The sequence below is a fragment of the Zootermopsis nevadensis genome, unplaced genomic scaffold (genome assembly GCF_977971745.1).
Source record: "Zootermopsis nevadensis isolate Lab colony 2312 unplaced genomic scaffold, Znev_1.0 Znev_ptg000017l, whole genome shotgun sequence".
Lineage (NCBI taxonomy): Eukaryota > Metazoa > Arthropoda > Insecta > Blattodea > Termopsidae > Zootermopsis > Zootermopsis nevadensis.
Window position 1 is genome coordinate 7,618,693 of NW_028259149.1, and position 16,587 is coordinate 7,635,279.

The window sequence follows — 16,587 nt, forward strand, 5'->3', positions numbered from 1 at the left end:
AGTCTTTCTTTCAGCCTGAAAATTTAAACTTTTCTGTAAATCACCATTCTGTAGGAAATTTTAGTAACAGGAAGTTAAAAATATAGAGGAGATAATCGCCATTGGAATGTAATTGGCTGTGGTTTTCACAAAATTTGTTCAATTAGCATCTCTAGTATTGATGTCTGTGAGTGACTTGGGATGGACAAATAAATGTATAGACAGACAGACAGATGGTTGGACATACGGTATAGAAAGAGAATCAACTGAAAAACAAAATATTCCCTTCAAATTTCAGACTCATTATACAGCTTTTTCTGTTCCATACAGGGCAACGTACAATGCTCTTGAAGCACATCTGATATGTTTGGACCAGGATGTTATAAACAAAGAACACACCTTGATGACAGACCTCCGCTGTCTGAAATTGAGATCTGCATTAAAGAGATGTTACCAGGCTGATCCTGCTACGCAGACTGAACGCAACATCCAACTCACCAGAGTTGCGGAGGAAGTATCACAGTCATAAACACATATTTACATGAGTAATTCACAATTAAATTTTGTTTGTTTTCTGGCTTCACTTTAATATCTAAATATTCTTATTATTTTTGGTATGAATGCTTGTGCACAATCACAACAGATTTAACAGATGAAGTGTGAACTGGGTGGATGAGCTATGTTTTTCACTGTATTCAATATTACTGATTTCCCCTTTATTTCAGTAGTATAAACTAGTAATTTAACTAGTCTAGAAAGTCAAATATATTTTTGATCAGGCATGGAAAACCTTTTCATTACTGATGTCAAATTAATAACAGTAACAAATCTGCCATCTCTAATCCTAGTGCACAAGTATGAAGACATTAACAGAGCATGGGAATCTTGATAACATCTTAAATCCGTTTTAATGCTTTAAAATACATACAGCTGGACTGTGAGTGTCAGAACCTATTTTAGATTAAGTTTAACTAGCCATTGGGAGGTTGAAAAATTATAAATCTTCAGGTATTGATCAAATTCCAGCAGAATTAATTAAAGCGGGTGGCAAAATTTTGCATATGAAGATCCATAAGCTTAAACAGTTAATTTGGGACAAGGAAGAGATGCCACAACAATGGAAGGAATTCATAATTATTCCTATTCATAATAAGGGGGACAAGACTGAGTGTGGTAATTACCGAGGGATTTCTTTTCTATCAACCTTGTACAAAATTCCATCAAACATTCTTCTGGTAAGATTAACTCAGTATGTGTACGAAATTATCGGGGATCATCAGTGTGCTTATCAATTGTCCCGTTATTTGGCCATCAGTGGGCGCCACCTTAAAAGTCATTGGGAACAAATAGTACTGGTGACTTGCAACAGCAATTTGCTCGTTCTACCTCCTCGCATGTTCTAACACGCGGATACAAACTTAGACTTACAATGGCGTCTTTGTGTATCAGATTCTATCACTGGCTATGTATAGTATTTGTGCCCGTGACTTGCTTCCCAGATCAGCTACCAGAGGGTGGTACCTCACCGGTTACGGTGTTCATAGTTCACAGTTTAGCCACCAGATGACAGGACTTTCTTAACAGCACAAATGATCAAATACAGATAAATAACTCCCTTCCCAATTCAGCCACCAGAGTGCAGCATCTCTCTGACTACTCTGTTTCTGATTGGGTTATAGTTCACACATCAGCCATGAGATGACAGTACATGCTAAACAGCACAGATAAAACTAAGAATGAGTAAGAGGCGTACCACCATTTTAAATCCGAGATTGTATCCAGCGATGATATTCCTCCATCCGCAACCTGCGGACGCTCCATGTCGTGGTGACAGGGTTTAACTATACATGACGTCACATTAATATAAGTTTTTTTTGTTAGTTATGGAATGTGGTTACGGGCTGTTTGTTCAGTAAATTCCAGTTTTACTGTATTTGCTTTAAGTGTAGTGAAGAGTTTTATTATACCAGAAAAATGGGTCGACGTTCAATTAATACCACTAAAAGTGGAAAATATATGAACCCAACAGACCAAGCTAGTAAGTAAACATTAGAACATAACCTTAAATTGATCGTGTAATAGTTTTGAGTAAAATTGCTTCACATTTAAAAATATGAGTTTTTTAAACTAATTTCGATCTTTATTCAGGGAAAGAAGCTCGTAAGAAAGAGCTGAAGAAGAATAAAAAGCAGAGGCAAATGGTACGGGCTGCTGTTTTGAAGGGGAAGGATCCCATTCAGCTTATTGCAGAAATGGAGAAAATCGATCAGATGGGTGAGTTCGCACCCTAGTCTTCGCTATTATAATTGTACCAGCATAATATGAAATAGATAATTTTGTTCCTTGATGCTAGATATTGTTAATGTGCACATATACTTAGCATAGCAGATTCTTGCCTCAAACTTTATTAAAGTGGTATAATGTAATGGTACACAGGTGTTTACTATAATGCACACATCTGAAACAATAAGGGCGCATGATGGTGTTGTACCCTCTTTCCAAACTATTTCATGTGTGTTTCTTCACTATTTATATATAAACTGTGTTTATATCTCCATACTGATTCAAATTTTAGCCCCATTATTATTAACAGACTTATTTATGTGACTTGATTGATATTTATTATTTAAATTAAATTTGAATAAAATAATATTTTTTACATAAACTGGTTTCATCATTGAAACATCTCCCAAATCACAGTGAGGAAATTTCATGTTCAGTCTCATTTGCATTTTTAAGCCAACATCCTGTTCTGCCAAGCATCAAGAAAGAAGTTACTGAAGTTTTCTGAATTGTCATTTATATTGTGTTCTGTGTTCAGCTGCATGAACTTAAGACAATTCCAGTTTAAGCAAAGGGACAATTAATGTAATTCAACCAGTGACCCATTGATCACTGAGAAAGCATCAGACTGCTATGGTAAATGGGTCTTACTACCCAGGCGTCTTATACCCTTATAATAGAATAAGTAAAATGGTAGTTTTTGTATCATAACTTTTACATATTTATGAAGGCAATGACAAGAACGAAGATTTTGAATTGTAAGACATCAAAAGAGGCACAGAGTATTAGATAAATTTAAGAAGAGGGTTTTTATATATTGTTATAACCTTATAACTAAATTGTTTATAATTGGCATATTCAATTATTCAATTTCAGAGTATAATGTGTTGCAACCACCACCGTTAAATGAGAAAGTTTTAAAAGATAAGCGAAAGAAGTTGAAAGAAACTCTTGAGCGAGTAATGACAATGTATGTAAGTATGACAAAGTTTTCTTAATTGAATGTCATAGTTGAGTGGTTAGCTTTCCTGCTTGTTATTTCAAAGGTCCCACGTTCAAAGTTCAGTTTGGAGACTGGCTATATTAACAGAGATTTGTTGTGGTTTTCCTTAGCCCCTCCAGCAAATTCTAGGATAGTACCTTAAATAAGGCCATGATCACTTCCTTCCACATCCTTTCCAATTCATCATTCTCTGTCATTCATCCAGTTTTAAGCTTAAAATTGTTATGATGGGCTTAAATTAAAAATAGACAATTCTGATCTTCAACGCAAGTATAGTCCGGATGGTCTTCTTTATGTTTTAGAATCATGTAGACTCGCAAGTAAATGCCAGGATTTCAGAGAAATATGCTGTCTTAATCTTCAGGGCCCATTACCCCTGCATCAGTCCTGAAAATGGAGACAGTATTTTTCTCCGAAACATATTGTCTCCACCTCATCTTCCACTACTGATATCTGAGCACTTATTCTTGCTTTCAGAGAAGTGATTCAACATTATATGTTAGCATGAAAGACAGTGTTTATCAACAATGTTTATGATGAAGACACATAAAGATAATTCAGTCTTGTGTATATAGATATTGCTCATATAAATCAGGTACACTTAGCAGTTCTTCTTATATAGACCATTTTTATTTGATGTTTTACTGATAGGACAAAGATGATCCTGACAAATGGGCAGAGCTGAAACGTATGGAAGTGGAATATGAGAAACGTCGAATTGCCATGGTAACCTATGCTGAATCAGTTCGTCATGCACAACAAGTTCAGGTTGATGATATACCATTACCAACACTTCAACTTCCAAATGATCCAAACACTTTCATAGGACTGCCTTCTCAGATTCCATTACCGACAGATCTCCCTGTACCTTTATCCAGCATTGTTTCTCACCCAATCATGACATTACCTGTCCCACCAGGTATTACATTACCACCACCCCATGGTATTCTAAAAAAGACATCAGCTTATACCTCAATTCCAGTAAAACCCAAAACACCACCAGGTGTACCACCAGGACCTCCTCCAGAACTGAGTGATGATGATGAGGAAGAACCCATGGATCTAGATGGTAAGTAATATTGTATTTTAAAACTTCATATCCATGGACTGTTTCACTTCATCTCATATATAATTACATATGACATGCTTTCATCATATATCCTGGATATCCAGGTTTGATATTGCCCAGTTTTAATGTTTAACAAATTAAGAACAAAATTTTTGTTGTTAAGGTAGCAATAAAAACTAATGTCACTCAGATGACAGTAGCATCTACTACAGTTGATAGTGTTCTTAGTGAACAGTAGAGCTCCAGACTGTACATATTTGTACAGTGGAGTCTCCATTTGTTTCACTGAAGAATAAAATACTGGACTGCTGAAATGAGGAAGTCTTTGTTTGATGAAATTTAACAGTCAGATAATTAGGCTAGGATCATAAAAATTGAACACTACGTAGATGAAGGATTTTAAGTGTAATGTGAAATGCATATCATTGTTTTCCTTTTATGTAAATTGACATTAATATAAAGTTATAAGTATGTAATTTTTCAGGTGAAGGTTATCAGCCATCTTCTGATAAGCACACGCCTGCTATGTCATCAGGCATCCCAGAGAAGCATCCTTCAGTTACAGGTTTACCACCTCGTCAGCGAGTGATTAGGTTTGCAGATGATGAAGTTCCTGAAGCTCCTCCTGAGCAAACCTCTGCTGTTCCTGCGGCTGCAGTAGTATCTGCATCTTTAGCACCGACAGCTACAGCGGTATCAGCTTCATCACCATCAACAGTGTCCACTTCAAAACTCTTAGATTCAAGAAGAGACAAAGATGAGGATAGCCTGAGTGTTGAAACTGCTCCAGCTCCTACCCCAAAACCAACAACTCTTCAACAGAAAATGCTTGCAATGGCTGGACAGGATATTGATCAGTTTATGCGAGAGGTGAATTGTGTGATATTTCATATCTTGATTGTTGTCCATATACTGGTAACTAGTATAATTAAGTCAAATTAAATGTTGTCCACAAATGTTTTTACACTCATGTGATAATTTAGTATTTCAAAAGACATTTGTTTGGCTCTGACTTAGGATTTTGGAATTAAATATTTTACTTTCATGGGCATAGTTACAGTCTTTACTTTAAATAGCCTTTCTTTCATCATTGATTTTGCAAAAAATATAATTTTAAAAAATCGTAATTTTTTAAATCCAGCAGTTATATAAATGGCAAGAGGTTCAGTTAGACAGAAATAAATTCACCCCTTCCAGTTTGATCTGCATCATCATTACTTATTGGTTTTAATAATGAGGCCTTGTCATTTACTTGGATTATATAGCATCAAATGATAAATCACTGATTATGATACTGAGTCAGAAAATATGTAGCAGGAAGTATCCATGGCTTATTTTAAGGCCCCGATCTATTTCTTAGAGTGATTGTGAGTCACAAAAGACTTCAGACAAGTTAGTTTTCCAACTAAAATTTTAAGCTTATAGAATATGATATAAAAGTGCCAGCTACACTACCATGTTTGATATCACACATGTTTCTAAGAGGAAAGTAAAAGTTTTAATGCCACCTAAAAATAATCTAATGGTAGGGCATATGAATTGTTCATCATTTACAGATGGAGGAAGTCCATAGGAAACGAGAACAAGATCGCGCAGCAGATCTGAATGCAAGACTATCAATGCTTGACTGTGAAATTAGCAATGAAACTACAGCAGATGTATCAAAACATGGTGGCAGTGTTTCAAATATAAATACTTCTGGTACAGCTCAGTCACAGGAGAATGAAGGTGATGATTCTCAAAGTCTACAACCACCTGGCACTGGTACAACAGATTTGACTCTTCCTCCACCTACTACTGTGGCTGTTCAAATACAACCACCTGTTGCTGCTGGCAGCACCTCAGTTGCATCAATATCAGTTTCAACTCCTGTACCTCATCTATCAGGACTACCACCAGTTCCTCCCCTTGGTATGACACCAATGATGTTCAGACCACCACCTCTCCGTCCAGGAGTTCCACCACCTCTTGGGATCAGGCTTCCTCCAGGACCACCACCTGGTAGACCAGGACTTCCTCCAGGACCACCACCAGGCCTACCACCAAGACTTGGAATGAGATTGCCCCCAGGACCTCCACCAGGTAAACTGAAATTCCTTTTATAAAAGCGTGGTCTAAACATAGAGAGTAAAGAAATATATGGATCATTCCACAGATTGGTACTGTTTATAGTTTAAGTGTCTGTGTTCACTTTATCATAAGTTGTATGCACTGAGAAATGAAACTCAGACTTTCTGTTCCTTTTTTATAATTGTATAAGTCATTGAAAGATGTTACCAATAAAATTAAAAACATTTTCGTCAACATATTATTAAGGGCTAAAGTTTGTGGAAACTTGTAAGAAATTGGTAACATAACAGATTAAGTTTGTAAATCAAAAGGAGTGTGGCTTGATGTTAGCGTAGTCTTCTTCTATAGCCTCAAATCTGGCCGAGGTATAGGAAGGCATATTATTTTATTATATTATAAGGTGTTTAAACTGATACTGACAACATTTACATCTCATTATTCATTGATATTGCTGACGCTTTGCACAAATTATTGAATTTTTTCCCTGAACACTTCTGCTTGAATACCTGCATCTTAAATCTCTCTTGTATGTTTCTCCAAGGAATGTAAACACTTGATCAAACTTCAGTCTTGTTTGAATGCTCATATGGGACTAGAATGCTAGTTGTGAGCTCAAATTTTTGATTTAGTCTTTAATATCCTAAAACATTGTACTAGGTTTAACATTTATTTGAAAAATGCTGTCTTCTGAGAGTTAGCCATGAGGGTACAACAGGAGAGGTGATTTATTTCTATGATAATTTTTATCTACTCCAGAGTACACTATGTTAGAAGTGGTAGAAATTCATGCATATACAAAATGTTCTGTCTTCCTCTTTGAACAATTTGTGAAGTGTAACACATTCTTAATTGTTTTGTCATGTTTAGAATTTATTACAACATTAAACATTGTTAATTATGAGTTTGGATGTTCAGGTATGCCACCTCGTCTGCTGCGGCCACCTGGTCCCCCGCCACGTCTGCCAACAGGCATTCCTTTGCCAGGATTACCTCTACCAACATCAACTAATCCAATTTCAGGTGGACCAACTTCACTCAGTTCTATTCCAATTCCTCCTGGCCCATCTGTCCCTCTTACAAGTAATCCAAATGTTCTGAGTGCTGCTCCCCAACTAATCAACCGAGCTCGCACAGAAGGTGCTGTAGCAGAGGGCAAGAAACAGCATGGCGCCACTATAGAAGCTAAGCCACAAATCAGGTATGTTCATTTTATATAAATGTAGGAACAATTCAGTACCTATACATATCAATTTGAATTAGTGTTAGCATGTTATGCAAGGAACATACTGTATTTTTAACATTTTTTGGCACTGTAGATGACTAATGACAACTTGCCACTTCATGTCCCGATGGACCAAATGTTTTGTGATTAGTTTTACTGCAGAATAGTATGTCCATTTAAACAATTAATTTTCTTAATAAATCACTTCATGGTAACATGTTTTGATGTTTGCTGTTTTATTTTAGGCCATTTTTAATGTACTAAGCTACTCACTGTGCCATTTTCTATTTTATAAATGATGTTAGAATTATTTCATATATAGAGCTATTTCATAAACTGTATTGTTGTGCAGTTGTATAAACATTTAGCTAATTTTATCAGGAGAAATTTAATTTTGTGCATTTCTTGTGTTACAGAAACCTAAGTGCAGATGTTACTAGATTTCTACCAACTGCCCTTCGTGTGAAGAGAGAAGATAAAAAGAAGAAAGATGCAAGAATTCCTACTTTATCAGGTGGGTTAATTCACGTAAACAAGGTAAAGGTGCTTAAGTACCATACTACGAGGCGCGTCCACAAAGTAAGTTTCCCACTCGTCCCACAGCTAGCAAACCTTATATTGCGCGAAGCGACTGTGCGTACGTGATAGAGCAATGATGTAGCATGGCGCATGCACTAACGGTACTTCCCGCGTTCTCACAGTAGCATCGTTGCAGCTGTTGAAGATGGAGGTTCTTATTCCAGCTCCCGCCGACTGTGAACTGCGGTCAGTGATAACGCTAGGCCGCACACGGCTCGACGGACAGCAAGTCTCCTGCAGGAGTTCAGCTGGGAGGTGTTTAATCATTCACCCTACAGCCCGGACCTCGCTCCCAGTGATTTCCATCTTTTCCTACACCTCAAGAAATTCCTGTCCGGTCAGCGTCAGCGTTTTGAGAATGACAGAGAGGCGGAGATGGTTGTCACACAGTGGTTCCAATCCCAGGCGGCAGACTTCTACGACACAGGTATTCAAAAGTTGGTCCCATGGTATGACAAATGTCTCAATTCCGGTGGCGAATATGTTGAAAAATAGCTGGACACTTGCTGTATCTGTTGCAATAAATATTTCCATGAAATTGTGTTTTGTTTCTGTAAACGGCCCCAGGGAAACTTACTTTGTGGACGAGCCTCGTATTAAGATAGTATGGAGGAGTGGGTATATAGCTGTACACTTCAGTCACTTGGCTACCAAAGGAAGAGCACTTGGGATCCCATAAGGTAGGAGGCTCTATGGGCCCCAGAGCTGATCTGGATGTGGTGGAGAAAGAGAAAAATTCCTGACTTCTACAAAATAATTTGAAATATTTTTTTGCAGATTGGTGTATAATTGGGCTTCTAGTTTTAACTGTTATGTAAGAACATCTTAAGTATGTATGGGATATAAATACCATACATTGAATGTTTAAACATTTATGTTTTCAAGGTTAAAATTAGTGATGCCTCACCAGTGTACATTTTGACATATATACATGAATGTATGTCTTTTCAACTTCATTTATGTTTGTTCATAACTTGAGAGTGGGTAATCTTGTAAATTTTGTACTTACCAGACAAACTAAGTCCAGAGGCTGCAAAATGCGAACTTATACAGTTTTTATCCAGTCGTATTAATATAATACCTACATACAGACACCTTTGAATTGCATATTTTCACTGCTCCAGAAGCTTTCTGTCTCTCATATATGTGATTATATTTATTTCTCACTTAGAACCAAGGGCAGAGAATTTGGTTCCAAAGCCATCACCTGCAGCTAGTCAGCAAACAAAGGATGATGCTTATATGCAATTCATGAGAGAAATGGAAGGTTTATTGTAAAGTGAATGTAAGTATTGTTCTATTTTATGTGTGACGTGGAGAAGCCCAGAGGAACAGCACGATGTATATCTTTTTATCACTTCAACTTTCTTACAGTAGATATCAATATGATTTGTGTAACTGATGAGAATTTAAACATACTATTGCCCGTTTGTAATAGCATCTTATGTTAAATGCACTCCAGTTGTAATTAATTTACTCTCTAGTTTGTTAAATTGAGTGAATAAAAGACTGATGTCTTTAATCCTCTTCATTTCATTTATTCACAACTTAAAATGTCCAAGTTCCTTGCCTGGCATCAGGTAAAGTTAGCCTAATTTTGTAATTTTTATATTATATTCGTTATAGGTGTAATTGTATTATGTTGATATATGAATCTGCTTACAAACCCAATGACAAAGAAGGGAAGAGGTAACTCATAAAATAAGTGTCACATGTCGACTAAGTTACTAGCTTTGATAAGATTCAACAAGGACTTGATGGTGTTATAACAATGATGTTTTGTTTCTTTGTATCCATTTCCTTCAGGTTTGGTCTGTGAAGACCTTCCTGGTTTCTGCAGTGTTAGAAAAGGGTGTAGAATCCATTTATAAGGTGAGAGCATCCATGGAGTGGATTCTGTTACTTCCAGTGATATTGTGATCATAAGAATGATAATCAGCAGAAAAGGAACCATAGTGTTGACTTATGACCATTATGGGGGCCTGGTGTTCATAACACTCATGAAGTCTTATCTTTGGCAGAGATGAAGGCTTAAGTGTATGCACAGAAAAAGCCACATATAGATATTAACAAGGATCAAAGTCAGACCCCTGTGAATAAGAGCCCTGTATCTCTTATCCTTAAGACACCAGGTCTCAATGATGATGATCTCTATCTTTAACTTTGTAATTGGAGAATGGTACATTGGAGTATCCACTCATTTTAAATTAGTTCATTGATTATAATTTATTTCATATCAGGTATACATACTTGTCATTTTAATTTCATAAATTGATTAAGAATTGACAGAAAGTAAACATGGAAACATGGTACACTGTATGTGTGTATGTATGCTGATACTTTACAGTGTGCATGAAGAAAATATACCAAGGTATTCATCTGTATTTTCATAATTTTTTACTCTGATGGGCGATGAGGAAGCTGTTAATCTCAGTAAATGATTTAGGTGGGTGGGTCTGTAAAAGATGAACTTTAAAAAGAGTTTGGATATTGTATTGTTTTTACGTAAGTACATCTGGCTCTATTACTATTGTACAAAACATGTGTTTGTCAACAGGAGAAGCCTCTAATATATAACCTTGTTTCTGTAATGTGCTACTTAGTTGGCACTGCTTTTTTATAAAAATGTGTCAGTAATTTGAATTTATTTCCAATGATTTTATTGTATTTTGAAAGTTTTTTAATATTCTGAGAAGACATGCTCATACAGGTGCATACCATGAAAAAATAGATGTGACAGTCAGTGAGCCAACGATTAGGAAATGAACAAATTATATGAATTGTTAGAACAAAGGAGAAATTCATAAGGGAACTCTACAAACAACATTATATTTATGATACATACTCGACTGTATTTGTACCTTTTATAACAGTAGATACTGTTACCATGTTTGTTGCATGCACAGAAATAGTTCTCATTTATAAATGAGATGATACATATTAAAATATCCTGTAGATATAGTGATACATTCTTTGATTGATGATATTTAGTTATCTTGCTCAGTGATGTGCATGTGAAAGGGAAAATATGAACAAATTTCAAAGCCTCATTATTAGGTAAGTGCAAATGTATGCACTTACAGTATGGTATACTGATTATTTTCTAGGAAACTGAGATGTTCTGAAAACTCCACCTCCACATATCCCGTCTTTTGATAATCCTTTACAGAATTATTTTGTTTGTTATTTTCTTGAATATTCTCTGAAACATTGTTATCATTAGAATTTATAATGTTAAGTCCTGTACAGTTGACATAATTCCAGAACTGTTCAGGTTTGTCAGTGTTAATGTTATCTGACATTACATCTCTTGGTTCCAGATTGTTTGTGTAGGACAAAGTTGTTGATTCATTGACTGTGTGGTTTGACATTGTATTACACATATACATACATGCCTTCATAGTTGGAAATTGCATGTCGTTATCATCAGACTTGTTGCCTGGTGGAAACAGATCAGTCCAAGGCCAGGCATCCACAGAATGATCTCTAGTTTCTTCTAGTGAATGGTGTGTGATTACTGCTTTCCCATCATCATTGACATGCTTTTCAGACAAATTATACCCTGTAGTATGACAAGTAAAATTAATTTGTTTGCCTGTGACTGTTAAATTGTCAGTTGTTTTTGGATACATGCTGGAAGCAGCAAATGGTATTAATGCTCCACTAGCATCAGATCTGAATTGCACATCATCTTTATCATAGTTGCATATATCATCAACTTTATGGACTTCAGTTTCCACATCTGTTGAAATACTGAAATGACCTCTTTCGTGACTGGAGTTTTTTTCAATAGAATGTAAGTTCACAGAGAGTACACAAGTATCATCAAAATTGCTGATTGGAGGCACTATTTTGTACTCATTTAAGATGGCATCTGTATCATAATCAGTGCCTATGCTGTAACTGGTTGTATCTTCTAGTGCAGCTTCTGTCGTGAGTATATTGGTGACATTATATGTGTCACAGGAACTTGAAAATTCTGCATTTTGTGCTTTATTTCTTTTTCTTGTTACATACCGAATTGTATAATTAAACACTGGATTACTGCTGCTGAAAGAATGTTGTGTACCTTTTCTAACAGTAGGTCTGTGCTTATTTGCTTTGCTTTTCTTGCATGCATAAGAGACAGGTGTTTTTGAACACTTTGTTGGATGAATTCTTAAGCTAGAAATCTCGGAATCTTTACTGTTCATTTCTTTATATTTGCAATTATTTTGAATAACTTTGCTCTCACTGCCTTGACCAAAATTGACACCAGAATCATTAGTGATAGTTTCTTCTATTGCTTTTAAGACATTTGAAGTGTTTAAAGAATTTGAAATCCCTTGTACCTCTGTTTCATTCTTCATTGTTGAACATTCTTGAGGAAAATCTAGTATCATTGCTCCCAGTGCTGGATTTACCTATTTATATAAATTGCATTTTAGTTTGGAAGGTTTCTGTACACAACACTCAGTGTTCATTGTTATTTCTCACAATAAGAGGACTTAGCATTTGTTACAGTATATTTATATATAAACTGTGGGACCTGCTGGAATCTGTCGTTTTAATCAAAAATTGAATTAAACTGAGAACCAGGTGAATGTCTGTATGTTTCTATTTTCACCTCTAAAGAGACCAATAACCTTCAACTTGTGACAGTAATAATCATCAAGAAATACACGCAGAATGTAAAACTGGATCATGGTTGTTATTAGCTAGATATGGAGACAATGGTTTTACAGTCATTCATGTAAACTATAAGGCCAAAATTCCCTTAAAAGCCATCCCATGGGAACCATTATAAAAAATGGTCAAAATTAAAACAAATGAAGTGAAAATTTGGCAGGGGCCGTTGGATACCACTTCAGCCTAGAGCTGGAGATACTAAAGTAAAGAACTCTTTGATGTAGACTAGGACTAGATACCCTATTATTTTTTATGTCCTGAAACGTTCTCAATACAGCCTACATCTACAAGTGCCATCATCTAGAAACAATACACACATTAACACAGAACTGACGTGAAAGTCAGAAATCTTTCATAGAACATGTTGTAGGACTTTTAAATACTACTACCACAGCTAAATTTATATTTTAATGAAAATGTTTTCGGTATTTACTGAACACTGTTTCAAGAAGTTCTTTAAAACTTAAATTCAGAACAATAAATTTGTTCTTACACAATTTATGTCCACAAGTTGTCATATCTTACTCTTGTATAAATCAAAATTTTTATGATTATTTTGTGTTAGAACCATTATTACTAGACATTTTTAAGTGGGAATATGCTAGTAGATAAGAGCATTTTTGTAAGCTTGTTAAATTTGTGTATAGTACATATAACACTTACTTTAGAGAACCAATATGAAATCAAATTTTTGTTGGACTGTAGGAATTTTATTACGTCGCCTACTGCCTTCTTGAGACTTGTTACTTCTTGGCGCATCTTTGAATTTTTCTGGACTTTTTTAACAAGTATGTCTATGTGCTGTAGAAGTTTGAATGCCTGAAGAGATTGAAAAACACTCATAAAACAAAATTAAAATTGATTTATATATAATATTATGTATATAATTAATTTTGTTTCTGTATTACCTGTTTGTGCAGTGTCTGTGCTTCTTGAATATAGGAAGATGGTGACTGAGCAAGCCAGCGATTGAAGGAAGCACGTCTGCACTTTATAGCCTTTAGGACATCTTGGAGAGGACATCCTTTAGAAGATATCACATTTATAAATACAGTAATGAACAGGGTGACTAAATATCCCTATATTTTTAGCATCATTTTAAAACAGCCGGGACCTGACATTAAACCTTTCTTGCTTATATTCAGATATGTATGTTGTGTATGGTAGTACACACAGTGGAGTGGTTTGTATAATCGTGGAATTCAAAAAACTGATAGGCAGTGTCGGACACTGCCGCAGTTATTTTCGTGAAAACGTCAATCGTGTATAGTATATTGAAATTAAACAAAATTTCATCTATCGAACTATACCTTTCTATTACATATGAAGAAAAAATTCATAAATGTTCTTTTATATTATTTTTTCTTAACGAAAATATTAGTTAATAATTAATAGTTTAACTTAGGGATATTGTAAATGTAATCATTTTTATAAATGATTATTTCTTAATTGTTACACATCCATACTTGACCCAGGCTCGTCAGATGCCGCCAGAGTTGTCCGAGCGCGCTTACGTTGCCTATATTCGCGGCAGTACTGCGCATTGGTTTTAGGTCCGGGCCCGGCGTTTTCGGTGTCATTCTCTTTGGAATTTTGTGCTTACGCATTCGTGCCCGATTTTTGTAATTCTGGTTTTACTTTGCCCTCATATATCGCGACATTTTAAGAAAATCGGGAAATTTTCAAACTTTCAAATTCACAGCCTCGTATCTTTTTGAGTTTTTGAGATACACACTTGGAGGCCAGGATGAGTTATAACATATACACTCCTCTTCAAAACAACACTTGGTTCACTCGGATCGGATAATTAGTCTCTGAGATATGATCCCGTTTATGGACACGTGTCGAATCCGGAAAGTCGAAAATCGTGGGTTCACTTTGCGCGTGCGCAGTCCGGCCGCCACGAATTTCGGAGCGGTACTGGCACAAACTTTCATCCTTCCTCTTTAAAACGAGACTAAGATGGCGGCTCTATGTCTATTTTTAGCCGAGTTATTGAAGTTTGAAATTACTTCGACAGAAACTGTCGCTTATTTGGGCGCGATTGCCTCCCCACACCCGGCATAGATTTTAAAGACGTTTTCACGTCAAAAGAAAAGAAAAGTGGTAGGTGCTTTGTGAAATGCTTGGATAACCCTAAGAGAGTGTTTGGTTGTATGCCTTGTCCGCCTACAATTCTCTATATTAAATAACCTCCTTTTGAAAAGATTATATCTGGTATTATCTAAGTGGTATACTGTGCAGGGAAAGTTGGTGTGGAAGGCATTCATTTGGCTGCATTGCTTTAGTTTTGACATTACAGTTAATCATTCAAGGGTCTTTATAGCTAAAGCCAATTCATCTGCAAAAATATTGAATGTTCTTGAGGAAGCTGAATGACTGGGTTTGCCTAAAAGGAAGTGGCACTACATTTTTCCTTGTCTCAATCTATTTCACTGAATTCTGTTTCCATTTAAGAACTAACCAGATTAATTAGGCAGCCAAAAAACAAAACGTTTAAATATTATCCCACTGAATTTGAACTCCATTATTATGTATTCTGTAATTAAGAATGCACTAAAATACATCTTCATGAGATTATAACATCATGTAGTTTTTGGTGACCTTTACACAGAGCACTATGTAACATTGGTGTGGGCGCATCTACAGAAAATTTACAACTTTTGATGAAAAGATAGGAGACACACATTACTGATTTAGGTGGTTCCCTGTTATTATCTAGAGGCTTATGTTTCTCTTATCTAGAATTGGTCACTAACTAGATGGCTTACCGAACCCGAAGGTTCATCACCGAATTAACCAAAGCCCTCCACCGGACCCTGTCCTGGGCCAACAAAATCCAGTTTCCTTCAACTCCTATCTCCCATAGTTCCTGCCTGAGATTATCCTCCCATAGAATTGGTCATTATAAATATAAAAATAATGGTTGTTTGAATAAGTAAAAATAAATTGGTTTTGATAATTTACCTGCAGATGTATGACTCAAAATTGTTTCTTGTGTTTTGGTTCTTGTACTTTGCATTATATGGGCTTTCAATTTGATCCGTAGTTGTTTTATTTTGTTGCGATGTGTTCTAGCATTTATAGTAGCAAGTGTTCGTAACATTTGTTCCTTCATAAACCATTGCTCTTTCAAACTTTTCAGTTCTGCCTCTGTCCCTGCTTCAGCAACAACTGCAGCTTGCAATTCACAGGCTTCCTTTTGAAGGAGGTGCAGCTGGAAACAAAATCAAATTTATGCTAATTATGATCCATTCTTAGCTGGATATACAGTGGATGCAGCAAATCAATATGACATTCACAAAGAAATTAAGTCATTTTGGAGGAAGCCTGCTAGCATGCAATCAGTATCTTTTTTGTCTTCCTGGCTGTTATCTAAGAACATAAGGATTGAAATATTGGTTTCTTACAATTTCAAACACTATATTATATTGCTAATAGAACTCTTTGGACTCACCACCATGAAAACCTCAAATTCTACTTAGAACCTGTTATACTTACATCATTTTCTGCTCTTCTTATAAGTTTTCCAAATGTTTGCTGTTTTTGCATGACTGTCAGTTAAACATTTATATAAACTTTTAACAGCAAACAAAAAATAAATATGAATATTCCCTTATGTCTAGTAATTAGTATTTCTGCAATTTATTTACATCCAGTGCAACATCAATATGAGCTTGAGTTACAGTATAAAAAGAGAGTGCTCATAAATGT

At 35.7% G+C, this 16,587-nt stretch overlaps 3 protein-coding genes across 7 annotated transcripts in view; 2 read left to right on the forward strand and 1 right to left on the reverse strand.

Annotated features, from left to right (window-relative positions):
• The window catches only part of LOC110834062 (tektin-B1), a 29,174-nt gene extending 26,921 nt beyond the window's left edge, over positions 1-2,253 (forward strand). For all 3 annotated transcript variants that reach the window (XM_087350303.1, XM_087350302.1, XM_022072849.2), the window contains exons 7-8: positions 310-524; positions 2,128-2,253. In XM_087350303.1, the coding sequence (XP_087206429.1) occupies positions 310-508 (199 nt within the window). In that variant the 3' untranslated portion in view covers positions 509-524; positions 2,128-2,253. The remainder of the gene's footprint in view (positions 1-309; positions 525-2,127) is intronic.
• LOC110834077 (uncharacterized) lies at positions 387-10,852 on the forward strand. 3 transcript variants are annotated; one of them, XM_022072875.2, is made up of 10 exons: positions 1,751-2,017; positions 2,128-2,253; positions 3,139-3,236; positions 3,917-4,334; positions 4,819-5,204; positions 5,891-6,416; positions 7,320-7,602; positions 8,043-8,140; positions 9,377-9,490; positions 10,012-10,852. In XM_022072875.2, exons 1-9 carry the CDS (start codon positions 1,954-1,956, stop codon positions 9,481-9,483), a joined length of 2,106 nt encoding a protein of 701 aa, XP_021928567.1. In that variant the 5' UTR covers positions 1,751-1,953; the 3' UTR covers positions 9,484-9,490; positions 10,012-10,852. The 3 variants fall into 3 exon arrangements, with proteins under 3 accessions (XP_021928568.1, XP_021928567.1, XP_021928566.1); XM_022072876.1 differs by lacking the exons at positions 1,751-2,017; positions 10,012-10,852 and adding an exon at positions 387-524 and having other exon boundaries at positions 9,377-9,727; XM_022072874.2 differs by lacking the exon at positions 10,012-10,852 and having other exon boundaries at positions 1,752-2,017; positions 9,377-9,727.
• On the reverse strand, positions 10,417-16,532 carry LOC147873646 (uncharacterized). The gene is made up of 5 exons (XM_087350301.1): positions 16,375-16,532; positions 15,841-16,090; positions 13,782-13,897; positions 13,537-13,692; positions 10,417-12,608 (listed from the first exon to the last, which is right to left on the reverse strand). Exons 1-5 carry the CDS (start codon positions 16,423-16,425, stop codon positions 11,283-11,285), a joined length of 1,899 nt encoding a protein of 632 aa, XP_087206427.1. The 5' UTR covers positions 16,426-16,532; the 3' UTR covers positions 10,417-11,282.
• Positions 16,533-16,587: the final 55 nt, after the last annotated feature.

Coding starts and splice junctions, on each gene's coding strand:
- LOC110834077 (XM_022072875.2), top strand. CDS start 1,954: ATGGGTCGACGTTCAATTAATACCACTAAAAGTGGAAAATATATGAAC. Junction 5,205..5,890: donor TTGATCAGTTTATGCGAGAG/GTGAATTGTGTG, acceptor CATCATTTACAG/ATGGAGGAAGTCCATAGGAA. Junction 7,603..8,042: donor GAAGCTAAGCCACAAATCAG/GTATGTTCATTT, acceptor CTTGTGTTACAG/AAACCTAAGTGCAGATGTTA.
- LOC147873646 (XM_087350301.1), bottom strand. CDS start 16,425: ATGCAAAAACAGCAAACATTTGGAAAACTTATAAGAAGAGCAGAAAAT. Junction 13,898..15,840: donor TTTGAGTCATACATCTGCAG/GTAAATTATCAA, acceptor TATCTTCTAAAG/GATGTCCTCTCCAAGATGTC. Junction 13,693..13,781: donor CACAGACACTGCACAAACAG/GTAATACAGAAA, acceptor CAATCTCTTCAG/GCATTCAAACTTCTACAGCA.